Consider the following 27,904-nt stretch of genomic DNA (forward strand, 5'->3'; position numbering starts at 1 on the left):
CAAAGATAATATTAAAAAGGTATATTCAGTAGCAATTTAAATGAGCTTGTGTTTATGGCCCTATTTCACATCTATTCAGCTATTTGATACCTGTCTTAGCCTTATCTGATTCAGAGGAGGAGGGTGAGATAGCTGGGACCGAATGACAATTTGCAGACTTCCACCTCTGTGTTAAAGACAGCTCTAGACATTTGTCCTGGTCGCAGCCCTTTAATCCAGGCTAGTACAAGGCACTCAGCACCCAGGCCAGCTTACCCAGACAAGAAGCAAGATGGTGCACCTGAGACCACCTCAGCTTCTGCTTTTCCATTCCTAGCCAGCTTTCCTTAGATTCTTAAGCCCACCCAGCTCAGAACTCCATGCAGGCTGGCCCTGTCTCCATGACGTGTAGCATACTCTTCCCACCACCTGCCACTTGTCTTTCCTCTGAAAATGCTTTCTTGATGCCCTTATCAAATATTAGCCTCCTGAGTATTGGGTAAGACTACCTTGTCCTTGTTACAGGATGGAGCCAGAAAACACTGTATCACCATGAGCAGAATTATCAATATGCCAAATCACCAATTTGGCTGAACCTCAGTAACCAAAAAGTTAGTTTCCCCAAAACCATTCTCAACAAAATTAAAATGTTTTATCTTATAAAGTTTACTATATTTATCTTAAAACTTGTGACTATTTCTGATTTCTTCTTCTTCAAGCTATACATGAAATTTAGTTAGTGTTGATGATGAACTTTTCTGAATACTAAACATAATTATAAGAGGAATAAATCATCTCTTGTGCTTTCTTCCAAAATGGTAGGAAAATATGGTGATAGTCATTGTGCTTCCCACTTCAAAAGAGAAAGACTTGGGATGACGCATGTCTAAGTGCTGGCAGTGATGGGGGTCTAGGTTGTGGGATTATGGTTGGTTTGCAGTGTTGTAACTGTATTTTCCTATGTTTCCTACAATGAATATATATCAGAATTACAATACAAAATACGACAAAGGAGCTTAGGAGTCGGTAAAGTATTTGCCACAAAAGCATAAGGACTAGACTTGTGGTTCCCTGCACAGATCAAATCCAGGTTAACCAGTGTGTGTCTACAATCTCAGCACTAGGGAGATATAGACGAACAGAACTCTGAAGCTCACTGGCCAGCCAGCCCAACCCTACAGAGATCTCCAGGTTCAGTGAGAGACCTTCTCTCAAAAAAAAAAGAGAGAGAGAGAGAGAGAGAGACCATGGGGATCAATTGAAGAAGACACCTGACATTAACGCTGGCTTCCACATGCATGTGTGAGCACACACACACACACACACACACACACACACACACACACACACACACACACACAGATGTGCAACTGTATACACATATACACATTCACACATACAAAGAAACAATGAGTTTTAGTAAAAACATCATCATAAACACTTACAAATAAGCAAAAGAGGAAGCAGCATACATTTTAAAGATTCTTAAACCTACCCCCGACACACAAATGAGTGTTCACATAGATATATATGTAACAACACACACACACACACACACACACACACACACACACACACACAGCAGAGTGAGAGTAAGAGTGAGAATTTCTTGACCCACTGATGAACTTTCACAAATATGAAGAATTTCAGGCCGGGATGTCAGTAGGAAAAGCCTTTTCAGTGAAGTATATGTAAGGTTTCTGCGAATTCATCATCAGATGCTTTTGAGAAAACCTTGGTCCCCAACCCTCTGCCCATGGGAAGCAGAATTGGCCCGGCTAATCTGATTCTGATCGTTTGTTATATTACTTTTGGTTACCGAAGAGACCTGGGAGGGCCTGGGGCACTACCAACAAATAAGTTAAGGAACCACCATTAGATCTGCAAAGAGGTTGTGAGAGTCTCCCAGAGCCGATTCAAGCCAAATTTGAGAAACATAATATTTGTATTTTGAATTAATCTAATAAAATTTAGGGGAAGAAAAAAAAATACCTGCTTGGTTTACAAAGTCATTCCCACGAGTCTTAGATTCAGATCCAAGGACAAAATGAGGCCAGGTATGAATTAATTAGCTTTGTTTTGCTTGGAACATAGGCCTCTGGGGCTTCTCTGTACACCAGCACAGGTCAGTCAAGGTGCACACTCCTGAGTCCTAGATCCCAGAGGCCCCGAGTAAGCTGACTCCAGTCCTAACTCCTGCCTCCGAAGCATCTGCCCACCTGGATGCTCAGGGCAGCTCTCTTGACCTCACTAGTCCGGGGAACAAAGGAGCAGAAATCCTGCCAACCTCTATTCCCTCTGTTAAAGTTCAAAGCAAGCAGTCTGCTGTTACAGTTAATTTGCTGACAGGGCCCCGTGGAATCAGACAGCTGAGAACTGAGGAGACAGCAGGGTTGGGTTTAGTCCCCCAACAGAGCAGGCTCTCCTTTGCCTGGTGCTCCTAGCCTCTCAATAACATTTCTGTGGAGGAGACTGTATCCTCTCTTATGAGATTGCCACATACTGAGAGTGTAGACTGTGGCCCCATGTGCCCAGGCCATTCTAACTTAAGCACATTATTTTGTTTTAATTAATCACATCTTGTTAATTTTTAAAAAAAAGTCCCAATTTGAATAATATATTCTTATGATCAATTTATAATAATAAATCACTTTCATAACTAACCATTTCAAAGAGCTGGTCTCAGGTCTGGCTGGTATTTGTGACCTTGGTGCTGTTAATGATGTCATCATCATCACTAATACCATCGCCACCGTCTTCATCATCTTCACCACCGTTAGTTATCATCGTCATAGTCATCACATCGCCACCAACACAACCATTATCATCACCATCAGTGCATCACTGACATCATCAGTAACTATCACTGCCATCACCTTCATTATCACCCCATCCCCACTACCACACCTATCACCACCACCATTAATCATCATCATGGACACCACTCCATCATCACCATCACCACTGTAATGATCATACCACCATTGCTACCTCCACTACCTCCATCATCATCATCATCATCATCATCATCATCATCATCACCAACATCACCATCATCATAACTTGGGAAAGAATACAAGCCTCCAAATTGGCACAGCAAAAAGTTAACATCAGACATTTGGATTCACAGAATTCTAAGCTGCTTCTCTCCTGCTCCTAAGCTATGTGACCTCTGGCTTCTTGTTTCACATCCTTAATAAGAAAAATTTAAAAACTCTCTAAAATTTCCCAGGTCTTCCCATGAGATGTAAGTAGAAGAAAAAGAGACCAATTTTCACGAAGCCTTATTCTGTCACAGAGTATTGAGTTCAATGAGAGCACCATTGTCTCTAATTGATAAAGAGTCAGCTGTGGGAGCTCAGCTCCTTCACCAAGATCACACTGAAAGCAATATGCATGACACCAGTTCAAAACTAAGCTGAGCTGATCTCCACAGGAGCCTTCCATTATACCACTTCACTTATCAAATGGAAGGCAATTTCTACAACCCTTTGGAAATAACTTTGGGTTTATTTAATTTATGGGTATGAATGTTCTGTCTGCATGCATGTTGGAGCCTGTGGAACTGGGGTGGCAGATGCTTATGAGTCTCCGTGTGGGTGCTGGGATTGAAAACCCAGTCCTCTGAAGAGCAACAAGTGCTTTTAGCTGCTGAGTCATCTCTCCAGCCCAATCCTTTGTAAATTAGAAGCATAGTATGCAGTTCTTCCTGAATACCACCACTGTGAAACTGGTCACACAAGTCAAACATGGGACATTCTTCCCCACAAGCTGATAAATTGTCTCCTGTGTCTGAAAAATAAAAATGCCTTTCTCCTAAGCTCAGGGAGCTCTTCAGCACCCCATTCGTGAATATTTATCAGAAATACTCCAGGACCAGGGAATTTAAGCAACTTTGAGTATTTTTGCCCTGTTTTGCCCTTGTTGAGGATCTTTTATGCTCATATGTTAATTCATCTCATATTGGATAATATGTTGACTGAATTCTAAAGATAAATCTGAGACATGATACTGCCACTAGACTCAGTGATGAAATATTTGCACTGGTTACTTCATTAGTCTTCCTGAAACTCCAGAAGATACCATGACTTCCTGCTCTGTCTGTGACACACTTGAACCTTGAAGTAACTCGCTGCGCAAGTGCCGGGGCCATGATTTTAGCCCAGGTTTTCTGACTCTTAGAGCAGATCTGTGTCTCATCGACAGAATAGTTCTGCATGTGACACAGAACTTTTGCCCTCCATGGCAGCACTTTTAGTACAAGTAGTACAAGCTCTAGAGATGAGCTGATCCCTGAGAAAGAACATCTACAAAGCCTGCCTCATCTGTTGGTCCATGGGGTAGTCTTTAAATCTCCAGGTCCTTGAGTTCTTGGAAGAGTGAACTGTGACAATTTCTGAATCCTTTGTTCCCCAGCCCCACCCTCAACTCTCTGTAAGGTTTGCTGAATCCCAGGCTCTTTCTACAAACACCCAAGATCTTCCACATGGCATCTGTCAAGAAAGACTGTCCATCAACCACATTATTTGTAGAAAATAGATTTATTGTTTTACTGCATGAAAGGAATTACCTGCTCAAAACTCACCCTTCTTTTTACTACTGAGAGATAGTTCAAGTACGTTGGTATACATTACAGCTTTTCTTCCATTATGCACGTACACACAGTTCTTTTTCTAAATAAATACTTGTTCACTTATGAATGCTTTTTATAGCTATGTCTTCTTTTGTTTTTATTTCTGTGATTTGTTTCATTTTTATTGTTCTGTTTTGTTTTGATGGGGACTCATGTGTCCCTGGCTGGTCCTGAACTCTCTATTCTGCAGATAATCTTGAACTTTATAGTGCTGAGGATTGAACCAAGGGCTTTATGCATGCTAGATTTGCCTTCTGCTACCTAAGACACATCCCTAGACTTGTTGCTTGACTTTTTACAACAAATATACAACAAACCTGTCAGTGTGAATGTACATGCTTTTGCTTCATTAATTTTAAAAGATGCGTGGCAAAATTGATGTAGCATGTTCTCTGTTATAGACATTAAAGCTGTTTCCAGTCCTTTGTCATTCTGTACAACATCTGGATGAACATTATACTCTATGGACCTTTCAGTCCCCTAGATACTTCTATTCCTCTAGAGCAACTTAACAGGAATGTTTAGACACCAAATTTAAGGTCATTGACACAAATTGCTGATGGTCCACACAGAAACTTTACAGAACTTACACATCCCTTCTTGATGCACAAAGGTCCCCTCAACTGCATCCTCAGTAACACCTCCAACTTCTTATTTTTGAATGAGTCTCTCTTCAAGCTTTTATCCCTACACAAATGAGAAGACAGACCCTGCCCTGAATTAGATGTTCCCTCCTCACACACAGACCTTTCTCTAGCCCCAGATGAGCAGGGAGAACACAGAGAGCTGAATGCCATCCCTCAGTCCTAGAGGTTAGTTCCCCACTGATGGGTTTGTTCAAGGGTGTTGTGGGATAATCTTTTTGTACACCGTGAAGATGTGTTGCTGACAAGGCACCTTCTGAATGGTCTAATAAAGAGCTGAATGGCCAGTAGCTAGGCAGGATAGGATAGATGGGAGAGAGAGGAACTATGGGAAGAAAAGATGCAGGATTCACCAGCCAGACACAGAAAAAGTGGTACACACGGTACTGAGCAGAGAGAGCCATAAGGCAGAATACAGGTTAATATAAATGGGTTAATTTAAGTTTTAAGAGCTAGTTGGGAACAAGCCTAAGATAGGGCCACGCTTTCATAATTAATAGTAAGTGTCTGTGTCATTATTTGGGAGCTGGTGGTCCAAAGAAAGTCCACCTACACAAAGATTGAGGATAAGTGAATTATGGTGACATTGCTATGGGGTTAGCCTAGAAGGCTGTCTCACTTTTACACCTTCCTTGTTCCCTTTCATATACTCCCTATCCTGGAACTCGCTTTGGAGACCAGGCTGGCCTTGAACTTACAGAGATCCACCTGGCTCTGCCTTCCGGGTGCTGGGATTAAAGGCGTGTGCCACCACCACCCGGCCCTTTTTTTCCATTCATTATTCATGCATTGGAGACTCCCAGGACAGGACACTTCCTCAGATATCCAACAATAAAGGCAATAACTCCACGATGGGTCACAGACGTCTCAGATTCAATAGCCCAATCCAAACTCACTGTGTCCCCTTGCATTCTCCAGAGCTCCTTCCATCAATCCTTCCTTTAGAGGGGCGCAGGCAGTGAGTGGCACCTTCATCCTCCCAGCTGCTGAAGAAATGAGTCTGGAAGCCTTTCTTCACCTCTCGCTCCCTACCCTTCCTATCATCTGATCATGAGGCCTGATCAATCCAGTGTCTTCCGTGCCTCTATCAGACCATCTTTTCTTCTACCTCCAGGCCCCAGTCCAAGCCAATAGGTGACTATAATTTATTGGTGAAATTATTAAGGCCACTCCATGTAGTTAAAAAGGAGGTTTGTTTTGTGGAGTAACTTACAAGTGAAGGGATATAGGTTGCAGGGTCTGGGAAAGGTGTAGCACAGTCGGACGGTCTTCTCTGGAGAACTCTGCTGGGTCTACCTTCAGCATCCTGGGTCCAGGAACCAAGAGAGCCAGCCCATCCGGATCTTGGGTCTTCGAGGGTCCTCACTCAGTCCCGCCTTGTAGGCATGACAGTTACCAAAGCCTCAATGGAGGTTGGAACTTCCAGATTAAGGCTGGAATGGTTACCCACTATAATAATTATCTTTTAAGTGGGGATTGATTGGACAAGACAGGGAAAAAAATAGCACTTTCTAAGCACCCATTGCCTGGTTCTGTAATCTTGTTAATGGTCATTATACACACGAGAAATTCATGCCATAGATAAATGATAGTTGGACCTTCCTAGTCAGCCTTAGAAGGAGGAAGTGGCCAAATAAGGGAACAGACCTTGGTGGCTAGCTTTAGGAATGTAATCTAATGGTTTTTAGCAAAGCAGAGGGAGTGGGGGAGAAGGGCAAAGCCTGCCAGAGCCATGCTTGCCACACTTGAGATGGCCAGAGTCCCTTCGGCCCTGCCTCTGTCATTCCTGGGAATTGTAATAGTCTGTAGTAATGAATGTGGACACTGTAACTAGACTGTCTGGATTCAGATCACAGTTTCCTTACTGGCTGCGAAAGTCTCAGTAAGTTACCTTTTTGTTGTGGGCTAAATGATAGCTCCCCAAAATTGTGTTCATGTCCCGTGAGCATGACCCCAATTAGCAAAAGCTTTTATAGTCTGAAGTGAACAGTCTCAAGATAAGGAGGTCTTGGATGAGCCAGGTGAGTTCTTTATCCATTAACAAGTGCCCTCTAAAAAAAAGAGCCATCTAAAGAAAAAGGAAACAGAGCGACTCAGCCACAAGCAGAGGACCAGGGCAGGCACCAGAAGCTGAAGGAACAAGATTTAAAATGCCCCCCATATCCTCTGAGGAAGCAAGGCCCTGCCGATGCCTTGCTTTCGAACTTCTGCCCTCTGGAGCCCTGGACAGAATTAATTGGTCTTGCTTTAAGCTGCAAGTCTGTAGTTCTTTGTTCTCTCAGCCTTGGCCAACCACAGACTCTCCACACCTTAGTTTTCTTCTCTGTGTGTGAACATATAGCCGTGCTTCATTGGCTGCCATGAGAATGGAGCCCATCGGTACCCAGAGACCCTCTCTACAGCAGCAGCTACCACACAGTCAGAGCTTTCTACATTGTATTTATAACAGCTCTTAGCCATGTGACCTTTAACTGGTAACAATAAGGACAGTTAGTCTACCCCAAAATCAGGTTACCATCTTTCATTTAAAAAAATGCAAAGGCCATCGAGTGCTGCTGATGCTTGATTGCCAGCCTTGGGATGGACAAGGTACAACCTGCCAAAGATGGTGATTGAAAAGCTGGTGTGTGTCCTTGTCCTGATAGAATGCTCTGGCCTGGACCCTGAGCTGGGTGAACGACTCTTTCTTCTTTCTCCTGATTGCCTGTGGTGTGGCAGGCGGGGCTGGGATGAGGGACGTGTGAGTGCTGAGTAGTCACTTCAGCTGAGTCATTTGTGATGGTCATGTGGCCTTACACAAGTGACAAGGTGAGTAATTAGTGCACAGAAGGATTTAAACCTTAATCCTTCTCCCTCCCTGAAACTTTCCCTTCTCTCCAACTCTTGCTAATGAAGTCAGAGAATGGGTAAAAGCCTGCAATTACATGGAAGTAATTAGAATCCTACTTAATAGAAAGCTTAAGGCAGGAAGTCTAAACCAATAGATCACCCATTGAGACCATCACCCTCTCTACCCTTCTGAATTGTTCTCCCCAGGATGGACCTTTGGTGGACTCCACTTAAAGGCCAAGGACTGTACTTAGTTTGTGTAAAATGTAAGTACACAGGCACACTGCCATCCTCTCTCCTATTATGCCTAACAAAGCTTCAGAATGGTATCGGTCTAGCCTGGCCTTAGTGGTACCAGTCTCTAATACAGTGGTTCTCAACCTGTGAGTTCGACTCCTCAGGGGTCAAACAACCTTTTCACAGGAGTCGCCTAAGACCATCAGAAAAGACAGATCTTCACATTATGATTCATAACAGTAGCAAAATCACAGTTATGAAGTAGCAATGAAATTAATTATATGGTTGAGGGTCACCACAACATGATGAATTGTATTAAAGGGTGCAGCATTAGGAAGGTTGAGAACCACTGTTTTAATCCCAGCTACTTGGGAGGCTAAAGCAAGAGATTCAAAAGTCCAAAACCTGCTTGAACAACAGAGTGAGTTCAAGGGCAACCTGGGCCACTTACTGAGAACCTATCTCAAGATAAAAAGTAAAAATGGGGTAGAAAGATGTAACTCAGTGGTAAAATCTTAGCTTTAATCCCCAGGGCCTAAGATGGGGGAGGCAGGTTGTGCCTTTCTTAACTCCTACAACTTTTCCTCCTTGGTGAAACTCCAACAGGATAAATTAGTTTAAAACCCCCTTGAAATACATCTTCAAAATCTGATCACATTGCGCACTGAAGTTATTTGTCTGTGTTCTCACTTTCTAGCTCACAGAAAAGGAGGTGGGGTGTTTATATACCAAGTCTACCCATCCTTGGTTGAGGGCTGCTCCCTAAAAGTATTAGTTCTTCCCACTTCCTGTTTCCTGTGTCTATGGATGGGAGGCATGAGTACCACTCAAAGCATAGAGATGGCCAGTGTGGCTGTAGGAAGGTTGACCCTCTCTATAACAGGAAAGCCCGTGAGGTTCTTGGAAAGTTCCCTGCCTGCTGCAGGAAACTGCCAGAATGCCGCATTTTGTTTGTTTGTTATGTTTCCTGTAGATGTAGGTCTAGAAATTGTATTAGCAAACACATAAGAAGGGGGGAAGCCGAACGAACAAAGGACAGTACCCAGGGATGGAAAGAGAACTGAGCTGGTAAAGTGCTTCCTGAACAAATGTGAGGAACTGAGTTTCACAGCTAGCACCCACATAGTCAAAGCTGGGCACAGTACCACGGGCCAGAAATCCCCGTGCTGGGGAAGCAGAGAAAGGGGGGTCCCTGGAGCAGACGAGCTAGCTAATCTAGAGGAGCCAACAAGCTCTGGGTTCAGTGAGGGATCCTGTCCCCCCCCAAATAAGGTGAAGAGCAACGAAAGAAGACACTCAATATGGATCCCTGCCCAACCCCTGCCCAATCCCTGGCAATATCCACTCTGCTCCCCGGTATCCATGCTCTCCTCCCTGAGCCTGTGTGTAGTACTTTCCATGCAAAACAACATACATGCTTGTCCTCAAGGACTCACAGCTAAGGCTCGGAGATTTCCCGAGGCTGACATGTTATTTCCCGAGGCTGACATGTTAAACCTGCTTTAACTGGTGACTCCCAGTTGTATTTCACAAGTGTATTTACCATGCACTTGTCTTTAAATAGTGACAAGTTTTAGAACACATGCTTTAGAGATTAACAGTCAGGCTAATAGGGAAGTGATTAAAAATATTATAAACGTTTCCCCCTTCTATGTTAACATGTCCATTGATATACCTTGTTCCAGTCTTGTTTATGCAGCCATTTCTAGGAGAGACTGTTTCACAGCAGGCTTCTGGTATTCTGACTCTTGCAATCTTTCCTCTTTTTCTGAGGGGTTCCCTGAGCCACAAATGCAGGAGCTGCAATATAGATATATCCATTGGAGCTGGGCTCCCCACAATGTTGATCTCTGCCTTGGGTCCAGTTGTGGTTTTTCTGTGATTGGTGGAAAAAGAAGTTTCTTTAATGAGAGGTGGTGCTACACTTATCTGCGGTATAAAGATAAGATTTAGATGTGGCGAGGAATGGCGCTGTGCTAGTCCAGTGTTGGTCATAGATTCTTTTCTAAGACCCCACTCACGTATGTTTCCAGTACCATACATGATTTCCTTCCTGTGAATGGATCTTAACTCCAATTAGACAGCTGTTGATTGACACCGACATGTGAGTACCACTTACTGCACCTTTATGCAAACAACTACAGTCAACTCATGACTGCTGGGAGAAGGAGAATTAGTTTCTCCCAGGGATGATCCCTCTTTACAGGTTGTCCAATGCAGAGTGTGTGTGTGTGTGTGGTGTGTGTGTATGTGTGTGTGTGTATACAGTTTGCTAAGTATCTAGCTATATGTATATGTGTCTATGTAAGTATATATATATGAGTGTATACATATATACATACATATGCATATACATACATATATACATACATATAAATATCAACACTAACAATAAGCAAAGAAAAAGAGCTATCAACTTGAGTGGAGGACATAAGAGGAGTTTGAGGGATGGTAACTGGGAGGGGCTAGAGGAGAGAAAAGGATCAGGGAAAACTATGTATTCTATTTAAATTAAAAATATTATAAATATATTTTGACTGATTTCTTTCCACCCTTGTAGCCTATGAGCCAACGTTTGACACATAGAAGCTAGTCAATAAATATCTGCTACTGTAGTAATTTATAAAAGAATCCTGAGAATATTTTCACTAAAAACAGCCTTATGACAAATGTGTGTCTAGTCACCAAATGACTGTTTTGAAATATAACTGATTATATACTTGCTACAACATGGGCTTAAATGTTTATTTTCCTGGCTTTGTTCCTATTTGTTTAAATGAAACCCTGGGCTTTACTGAAAACGGAGACCCATGCTGTTGGACACCACTGTCATCCTCATTGGAGGAATCTGCCCTCCCCCTTGACCCCGGGGTGGATGCAGACCAGATTCCCAGTGGTACAAATGTCCCTCTGGTCCAACTTTGCTAACCCAGGGGGCTTCAGCTCCCATCTCTTCTCTCTCTACATCACCCTTTTGTTGTGTGCTAAGGTCTGCAGCTGTGACCCTGCCACAGGGTGAAAAGAATCAAATTAGAGGACTTTTGACAGGTACATCCCCTTTAGCCTCGAAGCCATGCAAACCTTATTATTTGTTGGCCTCAAATGTCAGCTGCAGCCAGGGTGAGTCCTTGTCACTCTGCTTTCCTCATTCCAAGGCATGACCTAAGGTCTCCCCCAGCCTGATGCAGTCATTTCAAAAGCAACAGAGCATGTGTGATAAGTGGGGTTTGCAGTGAACAGACTTCTCTACAGATCAACACCCCAGCTGGGCATCCATGCTATTTTTGCCCAAGAACGGCAGCATCAGTGACAGCCCACTGCATGTCTATCATTGTTACCATGAAAGCATTGAAACCTTAATTATTACTCATTCTTTGAAGCTGAGTTGGAGGCCTGGAGACTCTAAAGCAGGTTGCTATTGCCTGCTTGGTTAGCCACTTGTACCCCAAATGCCCACTTCCTAACATGAAGGCGGGAGTGAGCACAGAGTAACAGGCTACACTATCCATGCCCTGCAAATGAAATGCTGGTATGTCTAGGTAAGAGTGATGATGGCACATGGGGCTGGGGAAAGAACTCAACAGGGGAAGTGCTTGCCTCACAAGTGTGAGGATCCATGTTTTGTCTCCAGAACCCATGTGAAGAAAATAAATAAATAAAAGCCAAGAATGGTGGTGTGCACTAGTAATCCCTGTGCTGGGAAAAGAGAGACAGGTGGTTCTCTAGGACTTACTGGCCAGTCAGCCTAGCTACACTGGCGTACCAGGCCTGTGAGAAACCCTGTCTCAAAACCTGTCAGCCTAAGGTGGTTGAGATCAACTGGACCCAGGGGCAGGTAAGCAGTGTGGATGAAGCAGGAGGGAAATAGAAAGAAATGCCTCACGATAACAAGTAAACTTGGAAAATGGGAAATGCCTTGAGTCAGATGCTGCCCAGTTTCTGCTCACAGATAATAACTGTTTTTTCATTTGCTCATGATTTCCTCCCCACTCTTCTGCTGCTTCCTGAGGTCAGGTGTGACATCTGGTTTCGCTTCCGTGTCTATTCACAAGGTCTCACAGCATGCAGTGGGGACTGGGTGAAAGTCTGCAGAGTTAAGGCATCTGACACAGTGATGTGCTCCTTACGTGGGAGGCTCCGTTGCAGATGTCATTGAGGTCGCCACAGTTATCATCAGTGTTACCAGCATCATTGGTGTGACCATCAGGTTGCTTTATGTTGGGAATACTCTCTGCTCTTCAGACCACAGCATGATGAGCATCTTGAGAATATGATCCTGATGGATCTGTCATTCTGTTCAGTCTAGGAATGTCTTACAGACGTCTTCCCTCTGGCCTGAAATCCTCTGTATTTTCACTACTCTAACTGAGAGATAAAAAAAAACACACAGTATGAGAATTTCAGAGAATGGGTTTATCTTACCTGCCTTTCACACTGACACTGACTTCTCCTATCCTCTGTGATTATATATATATAAAAGCAACTTCCTCCAAATGTGGTAGATTTGAAAAAAAGCATTTATTACCTTACCACTTCTTGTTTCCAGAATCAGGGTATGCCTTTTTTAAAGTCTTCTAGACAAGGGCCTGTCAAAAGTGTAATCAGGGTGCTATTGTCCCTGGGCTCAGCTTGAGGGTGGGGGGTTTCCTCCCAGGCTCATGAACACTGCTGTTAAAAAGGGGGCATCAGCTCTTTTCCTTGTGAGGCTTTGTACAGGGCTGACTTACAATATGCTTGTTTGCTGTCCCCCAGAATAACAGGAGAGATGGTAGTTCCATGCCTCAGGTTCCCTACTAACCAGAAGCAGTCACTGTACCACCCCATACTCAAGAGAGAGGCTCACAAAACAGCACCACACCAAGCTAGCATCACTAAGACCAGGTTAGATAGAAGCTGCCCACCAAAGAGAGGGACATTTTCCTTAAGTACAGGCACAGCATCACCTTGACTCTCTTCACTCCATTTCCCCTTTGGACATAGCTTCTGTAGACATCCCAACCACAATGCCTTGCCAGACTTACCTTTCACAAATAGGGAAAAAAGCCGGGGGGAATCAGGGAGAGAAGCAAGTTCTTCTAAGAATAACTTCCATGATATAACTGTCCCTGTGTGCATGCTCTGACACTGGGTCATGAAAAGCACCCCAGTTACTCCTGTGGACTTGTCTGAGCATTGGTTTCCTGATGAGACATATAGCTCCCTGATGAACATATTAAAAATAGAACTCCAGAGGTTACAGACCCAGAAGTTACATATTTACACATTCCCCTCCCTGTGCCTACTTTGTAAAGATTTGATGCTAATTTCAGATGATTGTGAAGCCTCCTTTCCGTTAGCTTGATGTACATGTTCAACACTGCCCTCCTGATTCTGATGTAAATGCCTCAGCAACAGTTACGCCACTGTGGCCCAAATGAGTTATTTAAATTCCTCACCCCCTTTCTCACAGCACACAAGGAAGAAGGAAATAGGGGGCTAATTCATTTTCAGAGAGGCCCAGGGACAAAACTGGACTCATAAATGGATATATATATATATTATATATATGTATATATATATATATAATATATATATATATATATAATTTCAGGTGCAGCTGTCAGTGAAGCATTTGGCAGTGGAGGATGTTTTAAAACAGGTCTGTAGTTGCATATGTAGCATTTTCCTTTTGTTTCTCCTTGCAGATTGTATCCCAGAGAAAGCTTTCCAAGTCCTTGCTGAAGCATGGGAACACAGCTGGAAAATCCTCCATTACGGTAAGCTGGCCCTGCAGTGGCAACAGGTGTCAGACCTCATGCACTCGCTGATCCAAAAGAGACGCTAGGATGGCGAACTCCTCTGCCTGCTGGGAGCTGACTGAAATACCCAAGGCTTCTCCGTCCTTTTATTCCCCCTTCTTTTTCTTTCTTGTTAAAACCATTTTGATCCTTCTACCCTTAGGGAGAATGGGAAGGAAAGTAGATTTGAAAGTGGGGTCACTCACTTCTCCTGAGAGCCTCTGCAATCACGCTAGAAATCACAAGACAGAGTAGGAAAGAGAAGAAAGTGGACTTTATTGGACACAGTAAGAATACAGAATTGACTGGGTTTTCAGATTGGCAAAGTGCCACCCACTGGCCCCCCTCCATAATTTTATTTTAAAAGCATTTAGTTCAAAGTTTGGTTTGCTTCCCAAGGAGAGGCCAACCTTAATATTCTTCATTGAGTAATAGAATGGAGCTCTGTTACTTGGTTCCATAGACAGTAGTTATTTAAGCAAATTTATTCTTTATTTAAAATGAAATAAATGCCAAAACTCAATTCCTTTTTGATACTAGTAATGGGTGAATTGCTCAATAGTTAGTGAGTCTGGAGACTTGTTAAAGAAAAGGCAGGCACTTTAAATTTTTGCAGGGGATAGGATCTCACTGTGTAGCCCTGGGTGGCCTGGAACTTGTTATATAGACCAGGCTAGCCTTAAACTCACAGAGATAGTGCTACTTCTGCCTCCTAAATGCTGGAATTAAAAGCATGCATCTCCATACCCAGAAAGAAAGCTTTTCTTAATTGCTGCTCCTGATGGTTCCATCTCGAATTTCACACTCTTCATATGAAAGCTACTCACACACTGCTCTGTATTCTAGTGAGCTCCCTTCCAGAGCTGAAAATGGTGCACCACATGCATAAGGAGTGTGGAGAAACTTCTTGCCCAATGCCTGTGTTTGTTTATTTTGAGACCAAAATTACCCAGAGGTGCCGATAGGCTTCCTGGACTGAAGGGTCCACTCTCTACAGCAGCTGATGTGTGCCTTTTCCCCTAGGTGATTGCTGAAGAATTATCAGGCAATGACGACTATGTGGAGCTTGCATTCAATGCACGGAAATTGGATGATAAGGTAAAACGTCTCGCATTGACCTCATTGAAGGAAGTAATAAAGCTAAGACACACAGTTTAATCAGATTCCTCCTCGCAGCTATTTTTCCCTTTCAACCCACATTATTAAACACATCAAAGACATCAGAGAGGTCTGGAAGATGAGGTTTTCCCCAAATGGAGAAGCATTTGGTAAGACTAAGTCATCTTTTGTTTCCATATGCCAGAGGTCAGCCATGCCCAGGAAAATATGACTTTCCCCCATCATTAGGATCATTCTAAAGAAAAAGAGAAGCCTTGAAGGGGAGTCTGATGACATATCTGTAAGCATCTGTGTCGGCCAAGTTCAGTTAAGAGCTTTGCATACACTGTCTCATCTAGTCATTTGTACAGTCTTCATGTAAGTGGTAGTATTAATGCAGATGAAGAAAGAGATTAAAAGATAAAATAAGTGGTCCAAGTTTCCTCCATGTCACAGTCCAGAGCCACTGAGTTACAGACACCAAGACAGAATGAAAGCCACAAGGATTGTATCTATGGAAATGCCTATGGGTTGCATAAGGGGAAAGCTGGGAGAAAATGTGGTCATGAGGAAATTCTGACCCCAAATGAAAAAGAGATGAGTGAGTATGGATAGAAGTCCCCTAAAATGCTACCCAGATCAAGAGAGGTTCAGTAAAGCCATTAGGAAGTTCCAGAGCCAAAGTTGGCCACTGAGAACTGTGTCTCCCAACCAAGAGCCTGCCTTAATATCCCTTATGTACTTAGTGATTGGACAGAGCAGCCCTAGGCAGTCTGGCTGCAGTACAAATGCAAGGGTGGACATCAGAGCTCAGCAGCCTATAACCCTTGGTCAGTTCCATTCCCCAGAGAAAGAGTGTTCAAGGTATGTTTCCATGGCTACCACATCCTGATAGTAAGTGATAAAACTGAAGATCCAACCCCATGTCAGTCTACTTTCCATCATGCTCTTTCCATGGTAACATCCACCCAAACACCCAGTTAGTCCTGAGTGTGTGTGTGTGTGGGGGGCTACACCTTACAAAGCTTAGACTCCCAGTTTAACCATATCATATCTATGATTTCCCTTCAAATATATCCTTAAGTAAAACACCATGTCGCATCCGTAATTATTTACACAGGCAGGACTCCATCTTCCTGGAGTAAGAATCAATTTTTACATACATTCTCTTATTTGTCAGTTTGTTCCTTCATTCATCATTCCTTTCCCAAACTGTATTGGTTGTTTGTTAGCAACAAAGTGCTAAGAAGGAGACACGCCACTCTCACACCACAGCCTGGACTTCATCATCTAAGTTAGATGTAAATCAAAAAACTACACAACCTGTAAGGTTATAATGATGTGCAAGATATGATAATTGGTGTATGAAGATGAGTATCCAGAAAGGGTGGCTGTTCATTCTGCCTGGCAATATTAGGAGAAACTTTAAACCTTATAAACTAAGTGTCTGCATCTCTGTCTCTGTCTCTGTCTCTGTCTGTCTCTGTCTCTCTGTCTCTCTGTCTCTCTGACTCTCTCTCTCTCTCTCTCTCTCTCTCTCTCTGTGTGTGTGTGTGTGTGTGTGTGTGTGTTTGTGTGTGTGTTTGAATATTGTTCCTCAGGAGCCATTCATCTTCTTTTTTAAAACAGGGTCTCTCTCTGGGACTTAGAACATACTGATTATGCTGGACTGCCTGGCCAGAAAATCCCAGGGAGCTACACATTTCTGTGTCCCCAGCATGGAGACTACAAACCTGGATTACCAAGTCTAGATATTTTTCTTCTACTTATTCTTTGAAATTTTTGCACACATGTATCTTGATCATATCCCTTCAGGGCCCCTGCCAACACATTTCTCTCCCAACTTCATGTTTTTTTTTTTAATTAAAAAATTATAACCCACTGAGTCCAATTAATGCTGCCTATATGCACATAGGTGTAGAGCTATCCACTGGGGTATGGGCACGTACCAGTAACCAACCCTCTATACCTGCAAAACTGATTCCCCCAAGAAGCCATCAGCTGCCAATACCTCAGCTGGGAGTGAGGCCTGGGGAGCCCCTCTGCACCCAACACTTTTTTAACCGGAATTTTTAACCGGCTTGATTGTGTGCAGGCCTTGTGAAGATGACCACAGTCACTGTGAGGTCATGTGTGCCATGGCCGTATCACATCCAGAAGACAGCATTTCCCAGCTCTCCTCCCCATCCTCCAGCTCTTACATCCTTTCCATCTCACCTTCTACAAATTCTCTGAACACTGGGGGAAGGGTTGATAAAGATATCTCATCTGTGGCTGGGTACCCTCAGTCAATCCCAACACTTTGACCAGTTTTGAGTCTCATGGCAATAAGAAGCTTCTGGTTCTGGTCAAGGTTGAGATCAACACAAATCTATGGATAGAGGCAGGAATGCTTAGAAGGCAGTTTGACACCCATTTAGCCAAATAACATCAAGAGTTTTTCCTCTTAGGTTAATGACTTCAGTAGCCATGGGTTTTAATCGTATTTATAAAACCAGATAGGAATCCTCTTTTGTGGAACAGCCCTCAGATCCAATCAAGAGAGCAGTGGGTCACCCCATAAATAGTTTTGCCACTATTACACAAGTGGGCACATCTTGTCTGGCAGGTTGGTTTTGTAGCACTGAGGGTCCAGTGCTGGATAAGACCATCGATGTCTTTTCCCCCAGCAGCCTGCACAGCACGTGTCAGCACTGTGAGAGCGAGCTAACTGTTAGGTAGAGAATTTTCTGATCAGTTCACGACTGGCTTCTCTATGTTTTGCAGTCAAAGTGGGTGGTGTCTTCAGCAGGAGAGTCTTACCATCAAGTTCTCACACCCAGCTTTTTACACATGTTCTACAGATTGAACACAGTCCTCACACTTACTAAGCATTTATCAACTGAGTTATTCCTTCAGCCCCACAAACTATGTACCATTCAGTGTTTTGTTTTGTTTTATGTCTTAAGGAGCTAATGGGAAACGTTTACAAAGTGGTCTCTGTTGGTGTTCAGAGCTGAGTGCTGGATCTGCAGTGTGCCCAGTGGACTGGGGGGTTGGACTTTAAATCCTCACCCTCTCATGACTATTAAGCTCCTCCTCTTCCAGTGTCTTCTCCAGTCTCAGAAGAGTTCACAACAATGCCCTGTGGTCTCTTTGCAGCGAGCATAATAGTTGGAGGTAGCTCATTTCGTGGCTTGCAATGGTTTCTCATCTTCTGTTGTCCTCTAAGTGCCTCTAATTTGTTCTTAGTAACTAACGTTACAGCGCAAGGGGCTGGAGGTTTGTTAGCAGCTCTGCAGGCTCTAAGGAGCTTGAACAGTTTCCCTTTTGTTCATAGGAAAGAGCCGCTGTCACATTTCCCATGGTTCTAAAAGGCAGCTGGTGCCTGGCACTTGCGCTGACCAGAGGTTGGGCTCAGCAGGATCGTCAGTAGAGTACCTACATGACAGATATTCTGTAGCATGCCTGGCCTCTCCCAGAAAGTGCCTCTCAAGAACCATGTAAGAACTTCAAACAATTTGCTGACTCAATCTTAGAAGTCATACACCAGACATACAAGCAGAAAAGTAGAACCCAGGTCTATGGGAAAATGGCAAAACCCATGTTATAGAAAATATGTATATCCCAAACTTGTGGAAGCCATCATTGGAAAATTTGGAACTCCCATAATATTTTTTTTTTTGCTAGATCAGAATAACACAGTACAATTTTTTCCTTTCACAAGTAGAAAAAAAAATTGTTTCTGGAAATTCTCAAGGAAGATTCCTTTCCAGTCTTTTAGCTTTAAATAATTTTGCAACCACTTACGTGGTCAGCAGATATAGTCACTGGCTAGAAATCAAGGACTAAAAGCCGTTGTGATACAAATAAGTTCTTGGGTTTTATTATATTAGTGAGTAACATTAAAGTAACTGATTTCCACATGCATTTAAATTGCAGCATAAATCTGTGGGGAAATGGGCTGTATCCAGTTCCTATCAGTCACAGAACATCAGAATCCCATCTCCTGCTTAGTCTGGTAACATTCAAGTATTTAAATATTACAGGTTAAATAAAAAGCACTGTTCTATCCATCTGCCTTCTTTAATAGATGGCAAACTGAGATTCTGAGATGTGAAGTGATTCACCTAAAGCTACATGAATAAACTCAAAACAAAAAGCAAAAATCAAGGACAGAGAGTGACCCAGCGAGTCTCCCGATTCCCAGCCAAAGCTTGGGTTGCTTTCAGGACGTAGGACACTTGGTTCAGAGGAACAGGAAGCCGGGAGCAGGAAGGTGAGGGCATGCTGGAGGTCAGTGGTTGTCAAAGGGAGGTCTAGTATCTGTGCACCCTTCCATGGAAATCCCCAAAGTTAAACCTGTTTCCATAGTAACACCATGACATCTTTTCTCTTTTGAGTCTCACTCTCTCACTCATGAACAATGATGTTTTCCCAAGGGTGAATAAACCACGCTGAGTACAGGAGCAGATATGAGAACCTAGCTTCCTCTCCTTCCTATTGAGGTCACTAAACTGATGTGCACAAATGTTAAATAATGCTCTCCTCACTACCTCCTTGAAATTGTTATTTTCCTGATAAAATGCTATTTTGTTATGTCTTAGGTTTTGTCATTTAAAAAATAATATAGCAGATGAATATTTTAAAATGTATAAGCTTTATGATGTTTTATGTATTAACTAATACAATCCACATAAAAAGTTTGGGGGTCCCCAACAATTTTTAAAAATGCAAAGGAATATTAAGAAAAAAAGTCTGAGAACTGTTATTGTAGGATTCACCAGGGAGTGCTAAGTGCTTTTGCAAACCACAGTGATAAAGAAATATGTCCACTCTTCTTGGCAGGAAGTAATTTTTTTTAGCTTGCTTTATCCTGTTCAACAGACAAGCAGCCATCTACCCAAGTTGGACATTTTTGAAACCTGACAAGTATTTGTCATTAAGAGCCAGCACATAAAATAAATTATATTTGTGAAGAGTAACTTATTTATCTAATGTTAATGTACTCACATAATAGAGAGAGAGCCTTTATCATTTCTTTTGTCATATTAGCATGCATTTATTATATTAGTAGGCAGTTGGCAATTAGCCTAACAGGTAGGCACACAGACGCATCTAGTAACCACTTTGGAACATGAAAACTAATAGGATGTTCCTTCTCCTCCCTTCCCTGAGAAAGTATCCAGGTTGGTGTAGAGAAACTGCTTCTTCCATTGGCCTCCACATCTGTAAAGGATGTCATTATAGACTGCATTTCACTGAAGCTAGCTTGATGGAGTGGTAGATGACTAAGCAGATCTGTCTCTAAAATAGAGGTTGTCAAACTTTTCCTGTGAAGGGCCAGATGGTAAGTATTGTAGGTTTTACAAGCCATATGGTCTTTGTTCCTATCACTCAGCTGTGTCTTAAAGCATGAAGACGGCCATAAATGAAACATAAATGAATGGGTGTGGCAGTGGTCCAATAAAACTTTATTCATAAAAGCAATTGCTAGATTTGTCTCTCCTGTCGTAGTTGGCTGACTCCTGCTTTAGAGAGATGTGAAATCTTTGCTCGTTGCCCTGTGTTGCCCTGTGTTTTGTATATGGCTGTCTGGGAACTGCAGTCTGGTCTGCACAAATAATGGAAAAGTTATAGTTACTAAGCACAGCCCCAGTGTACCAGGCGTCAAGTGTCTAACCCACATCATCTCTAAGATGCTAACTGTATTTCCAAAGGGAGGCACTTTTATTTCTCACTTACAGACAGAACACGGGGAGCTTAAACTTTTGCCCACAGTCACAAAGCAAACCAGCCATGGGGTCTGGATATGGCAGCCTCTTCCTCCCAGTTCCCCTACAAACCAGGGTTCTGGGTCAAAGACTGCTGCAGGAGGTATGCACTGCTCAATTTTCTCTGTTTCTTTATAGAAATTATACTTTTCTTTTGTTTGCTAAGGAACAGGTTTCCGTGTGTTTTTTTCCATGCATGTTTAGTTTCAGCTGACTCTCCCCTCTCTCTCACGCACGCGTATTTCCCTATTCTCCCTTTCCTCGTCTGTGCCCTTTCTGTCTCACATATCCCCTTCCACTTTGTTCTGTTATCTCTCTGCCCCCTCCTGTTTTCCATGGACCCTTTATAGTTTCCTGGCCTTTATCCATGATTATTCCCACCAAGATACACACACACTCAATGGTCAGAAGCTAGGAGCCATGTATGGAAGAGGATGTATGGTATTTGTCTACCTGAGCCTGGGTTGTTTGGGTTAATATGCTGTTTTCCAGTTCCATCCAGTTTCCTTCACATTCCACAAGTTCATGTTTGTTTATGGCTGAATAGAACTCCCTTGTATAACTGGGCCTCGTTTTCATTATCTGTCCATCGGTTGATACATCTGGGCTGATTTGATTTCCTGGCTATTGTGAAAAGAACAATAGGAATGTGGATGTGTTACATATCTCTGTTAAAGGATGTAGAGCATCTTGTTTTCTTTTCCTTTTTTCTTAAATAGACAAATAGCTGTGTGATAATCTGGTATGCATATTCAATGTGTAATGAGCATATTATGGAAATTAACATTTTTAACTCCTCAAACATTCGTTATTGCTATTTGTTGGTAACTTTTTCAGTCTTCTTTTATAGTTCTTGAAAATACCACAAATTTCCTAGTCACCCCACATTGCTCTAGAACACTAGAGCTGGCCTATCTCTCTATTTTCTTTTCTCTACCTCTTTCTACCCGCTTCTCCCTCCTTCCCAGTCTTTAGTGACCATTTTTCTACCCTCTCACTTAAGCAAATTTCTTTCATACTGGATTACAGACCAAAGTAATCTGGCCTACAGGGTATTAAATAATCCACTATAGCAGAACTTGAGTAAAAGGCCTGAGTCATTCACCTTCATCACAGTGAACTGTTCCAAAGACTGCTTTGATGCAAAGAAAACTAAAGAGTCCACATTAAGGTGGCCAAACAACTGTGCCCAGAGTTGTGATTTTGAAGATAATGCTTGTCAGCATGGATACGTTTTTGAAATGCTTTTGAGTGGTTTTGTTTCCTGGAATCAAATGATCATCATCTCCATATTTGAATAGTTCTTCATAGTGTCTGTGTGACTTCTCTCTCCCACTGATAAGTCCCAGAAGCCAGCACTTATGAGTGTAACACGTGACAGACACCAGACTCATGTGGACAGCTCTCCTACTCTCCCCATACTGCTGTAGAGCAAGAGTGACGTTCTCCTCACTGTGGATGGGAAACTGAGGCCATGAGACGTTAAACCTGTGCCCAGAATCATCCAGAGTAGATGTGGGAGAGTTTGGATTTGAGAGTAATGCTAAAGCATTTTAGATTTTCACCTATATGAAGTCAGAGACTAGACACAACTTCCCTTTCTCCCTTTCACACTCTGATACCCTCACAGCATCTTTGTGCTAACCCTTGCCAATTAAAGAAACAGTCCCATATCACAGGAACGAAAGAGATGGTTTATTCTGGAGCCAATTATGAGGGACCATGGCTGGAACACAGATTTAGGTTTTTCTCCCAAACACCATGCTTCAGTAAGGTTGCCATTTCATAAACTTTTTATAGCAACAGAATTTAAACAGGCATGAAAAAAAAAAAAACACTTTTCAACTCCATTGACAGGTACCTCAGGTAGGTAGTTACAGCAAAGCAGGAGGAACTCTGTCTTGGCCTCCGATGCTGTCTGGCAGCAGTCTTGGCCCTTTGGTTGGTGGAACTGTGGGTCTGTTCATACATTCCAAAGGATCTACCTAATGGTCACAAGAGACGTTAGGTCGTGTACAGAGAGAGCAATAAGAGGCTACTAAAGGAGCAAAAGTCCCTTCTAGGAGAATTTGCTCTGGATTTGCTACATTCTAACCTTCCCACATCATTGAAGTTCTAATTAGCCCTGGCAGACGCAGCTTCCTTCCAGGAATTCTCATTCATACCCTGAACAGTGTTTTTAAACAATGTGGGAAAAAATGAGGGCCTGGGTAGATGGCTCAGCAGTAAGAGCTGCGGCTGCTCTTCCAGAGGTCCCGAGTTCAATTCCCAGAAACCACATGGTGGTTCACAATCATCTGTAGAGAGGACTGGTGTCCTTCTCTGGTGTGCATGCAGGTAGAGCACTCATATACATAAAATAAAAAAAATAAATCTTTTTTTAAATGTGGAATGAAATAGAGCATTTTAACATATGACCAAGTGAAAAGTGAGAGAATACTGAATTATACATAAAGTATATCTAGATTTACCAAAATACTGTTGATATTTGGGCAAATTGTAATATATTCATTTCAATTGTACCATAGAAAATGCAATGTCCAGAATACTTAAGTTGGTTACTATGTCTTGATTCACTTTCTCTCTCTCTCTCTCTCTCTCTCTCTCTCTCTCTCTCTCTCTCTCTCTTTCCCTGTGTGTGTGTGTGTGTGTGTGTGTGTGTGTGTGTGTGTGTGTAGATAACTTTCAGAAGTCTGCTATCTCCTACTACATTTTGAGTTCTGGAAACCAAAACAGATGTTTGACTTGGTGACAGGCACCCTCACCCACTGAGACATCTCACCTGCCTTTTAGTTGAGTGTTTTGAGGAGAGAAATGGTGATACAAGGAAAAGAATTTGTAGCTTTATTGCCTCCTCTTTCGATCCTTCCCCTGATCTTTTAAGGGTCCATCTTTTCACAAGGCATCCCTTGTAAGTCCTCTCATCCCCAGCATCCCCATCTCTCCTCTATTCATATGAACGGACTCACTGGAGTAATGTATTTCTCTAAAAAGAAAATGCAGACACAGTCCCATGAGATCAAGCTGTAGGTGACTTACAAGAAGAGAATAAGGAGATGGTCCTTTAGAGAGAAGGACCTTTTCTTAAGCCAGTGAATCCCACCCATTGTCTCAATGGAACCTTTCTATGTCCCATAAGACCTTTACACTCTGTGTCATGAGACATTGTTCCTGGGGAGACATGATGAGACATCTGCTCATCTCAGATAAGGAACCATTACAGACCAAAGTATAGATAATACTAAAGTCTGACTTGATGGACCAGTGAGTTTTATTGGGGTCACTTACAGGAATATGGGTGAGGGGTTATTTGCAAGAAAAGAAATGACAAAGACAGCTGCATCACCAAAGCCCACCCCAGAATAAGTGACAGCTCAGAAAAGCTGGAAACCTGGAGAGCAATGTACTGTGCAACCCACAGGAAGCTCAACAGGTGGTTGGGTGTCCTTTCCAGGTGGCTTGGTTGGTCTGACTCTCTTGCAGACAGCTCTGCTGGTCTCTGCTTCTTCTAGACTGCTTATGAAGCCCAAGCCTCTTCTTAGCAGCTCAGTTTGTCTGGGCCTGCCTCTCAGCAAACCTTAATACTTATAAATGCTCTTGAGAAGTGAGGGGTTTAGTGAATCTGGTCAATTTTGGGAACTTCCTGAAGCAATTTTGAATTGTTTACTTCCTGAGCTTAACAAGCTTCCCTGGAGGATGGGCTATTTCACCTCCACTTCAAACATCCTATTATTTCATCTCCCTGTAAACATGTCGTCTTAAGATATCTCACTGTTTAACCTCCCCTTTAATATCATGTCTTAATGAGCTTCCCTCCAAGATGGAAGATATTAATCTGGGAAAAAACATCTATACACCACCTTGGAACGCTGAGATAGATTTGAAACTCTGAAGTCTTGAATAAACCTGTTGCCTCCCACCAATTTCTTTATATATTACTTCTTTGAGAATTTCACTTATGCATACAATGTATTTTTATCATATTTACTTCCTAATTTCTCCTAGATCTACCCATCCCAACCCCTTCCAACTATATGTCTGTCTGGAACATAGGACCACACCCAAAAGAAAACTGAATCTCTGCCCCCTGCTCCCCCAAGCCATCAACTGTCAATAGATCCTTAGCTTAGTGTGAGAGTTCATAAACTCCTCTCCTATCCTTGTTGGAATATTGACTGGCTTGATGTTACGCAGGCTTTGTGCAAGCAACCACAGTTTCTGTGAGTTCTTGAGTGCAGAGGTCCTGCTGTGTCCAGAAGATGTTGTTTAATCTGGTCTTCCCTAGCCTCTGGCTCTTACTACCTCCTCTTCCACAATGGTCCCTGAGCCTTGTGGACAAGAGTAGGATTCAGATGCCCCATTGGTGACTGAGCCACTGACTCACAGACATTTATTCTCTGTACTCTGGCTAGTTATGAATTCCATATTAACCACCATCTACTGCACAAAGAAACTCCTCTGATGATGTCTGAGAGCTACATAGTTCTCTGAGGCTACCGTCAACTTCTGTCTTCTTGGTATTCAGAAGAGAAATGCACAATGTAAATTTCAGATTCTATGCACCAAGTTATAGATGGGAGTTGTGTTCTCCCCCCATATTTCTATTTCTATTTTATATTTTTCTACATTTTTCCATTTTTAAGTAAAAATGATAATAAGAAAAGTTTAAATTTTTCAATAAAGAGGGAAAAGGAAAATACTTGATAGAGTTCTTCCACTGTGGTCAGCAGTTTTTAAGTATAATTCATAATCATCCCTGAGGGGACAATAATCTATTTATGGAGGCAAAGCAGGAGTCTGTGGCCCACATCCATGAGGGAAGGGCTAAGAGAGGGTGTTAACTATATTATTAGATGCATATAAAAACAGAAATAGGCTGAGATGCAAATGCCCTGACAGGTGTATGCAAATCAGCTATGAGCATGTCTGAAAGATAAATGGGCCATTTGGGGATGAGACAAGGTTTGTGGGTTAGGCTAGTGAAGAAGGTAGACACTGGATTCTTGCTAAGAGGAAGGCTGTGGTTCTCTCATACTTTCAGATATTGAGTGAAAACACTGGTGTTTGAGTCTCAGGTTGAATAGGGAGGGATGCAGCAGAGAAGGGGGTTCTCCACTGCCCATCTCTTCTCTTTCTAGGTTATTCTACGAAGTTTCTAGGCTAATACTCTTTCTAAAAACATTTGTATTTAAATAATTTCTTCATAAAATATATTTTGATTGTGTATTTCATGCCCCAACTCCTCCCAGATCCTCCCTACCTCCAAACTCACTGAAATTCATGTGCTCTCTCTTTCTCAAAATAAATACATAAATAAACCAAACAATCATTAAAAATTAAAATCAAGACAAAGAGATAAAAATATGCTTAAACAAGATGAAACCACACACACACACACACACACACACACACACCAAACCAAGGAGTCTGATGTATTTGTGTTGGCCAACTACTCCTAGGCAAATAGTGGTCCACCCTAGAGTGTAGTTGGTTAATATACCCAATGGCACTCATTGGAAAAAAAATGATTGATTTTCTCTTTGCCAACAGGTATCTATTGCAAATAGCTTCTTGGTTGGGTGTGGGACCCTGTCTCTACTCAGCCCTCTCTGTGTTGGGCCCCTACCTGGTTTGAACCTGTCCAGGTGTTGTGTGTGCTTCTACAGTCTCTGTGTGTTTGTTTTAGTTAGGGTTTCTATTGCTGTGAAGAGACACCATGACCATGGCAACTCTTAGGAAGGAAAACATTTCATTGGGGCTGGCTTACAGTTTTAGAGATTTAGTTCATTATCATCATGGTATGAAGTATGGCAACATACAGGCAGACATGGTGCTGGAGAAGGAGCTGAGAGTTCTATATCTTGATTCACAGGTGACAGGAAGTGAACTGTGTCCCACATTGTGTGTAGAGAGATATCAAAGCCCGCCTCCACAGTGACACACTTCCTCCAGCAAGGCCACACCTACTCCAACAAGTGGCACACCTCTCAGTAGTGCTACTTCCTGTAGGTCAAGCATTCAAACACATGAATCTATGGGGACCATGCCTATTTAAACCACTACAGTGTTCATAAGTACATCAGTTCTGTTTAGACTGATACTCATGACAGGTAATTGTACTGTTTTCCTGCTCACTGTCCCTTGGTAGCTCTGTGCTTTCTCTCCAGGATAGCAATGACCTAATGAGCATTAGTGGCCTTTACTATGGAGCCAACTTTGCTAGCATTGCCTTGACCCACTGACCACACACACGGTTAATAACTGCTTCCTCTGCTCCTCTCCGTGCTTGTTCTTTCACAGAATTCCTGCTCTAGAGATACAGCCTCTTCCCAGCCACTTTCTACAGTCACATTGATCATATTCCTCCTCTCTAAGAACCCCTGAATATGTATTCCTTCATTCTTTAGCATAAGTCAGGTCAACTCTTATACTTCTCACCAAACTTGATGATACTTAGAGACTGCAGCTAGGTACTAGTGTTCCTTTGATTTTAACATTAGCACAAAGGCATTATGGCCTTCACACACCCTGAAAACCCTTTGTTGAGCTCAAGGTGAGTATGGCTGGCAAAGACACAGATAGAGAAGAGAATTTTACAAGTAGAAGCCAAAGGGAAATAAAATAATGTCCGATGACATCTTGTTAATGACAGCAGTTTGACGACTGTTAGGGCAAATATAGATTTAATTCTGTTTTGTTACAGTTTAGATGGGCATGGGGCTGGTAAGAGTGTGTAAGTAAGGCTGTGGAGTAGATGGCTTCCTATTCTACACCAAGGGCTTGTTTATTCATTCATTCTTTTCTGTATTAATTCACGCATGTGTTCCTTCAATAAACGCCAGGTACTACTAAAGCTTATACACGGTAAAATACTGAGAAAGTATACAGCAAACATGTAAGTGGAAACAAAGCATGGTTCCTCCTTTCTGAGAATTTGCCAACTACTGTATAAAA

General features: G+C 42.5%; 1 protein-coding gene across 3 annotated transcripts in view; it reads left to right on the forward strand.

Annotated features, from left to right (window-relative positions):
- Window positions 1–27,904, forward strand: part of Cpne4 (copine 4) — a 482,832-nt gene that overhangs the window by 333,436 nt on the left and 121,492 nt on the right. For all 3 annotated transcript variants that reach the window (XM_028869893.2, XM_028869897.2, XM_028869896.2), the window contains exons 4-5: window positions 14,007–14,078; window positions 15,123–15,197. In XM_028869893.2, coding sequence (XP_028725726.1) covers window positions 14,007–14,078; window positions 15,123–15,197 — 147 coding nt within the window. The remainder of the gene's footprint in view (window positions 1–14,006; window positions 14,079–15,122; window positions 15,198–27,904) is intronic.

Source organism: Peromyscus leucopus, chromosome 7 (genome assembly GCF_004664715.2).
Source record: "Peromyscus leucopus breed LL Stock chromosome 7, UCI_PerLeu_2.1, whole genome shotgun sequence".
Classification (NCBI taxonomy): domain Eukaryota; kingdom Metazoa; phylum Chordata; class Mammalia; order Rodentia; family Cricetidae; genus Peromyscus; species Peromyscus leucopus.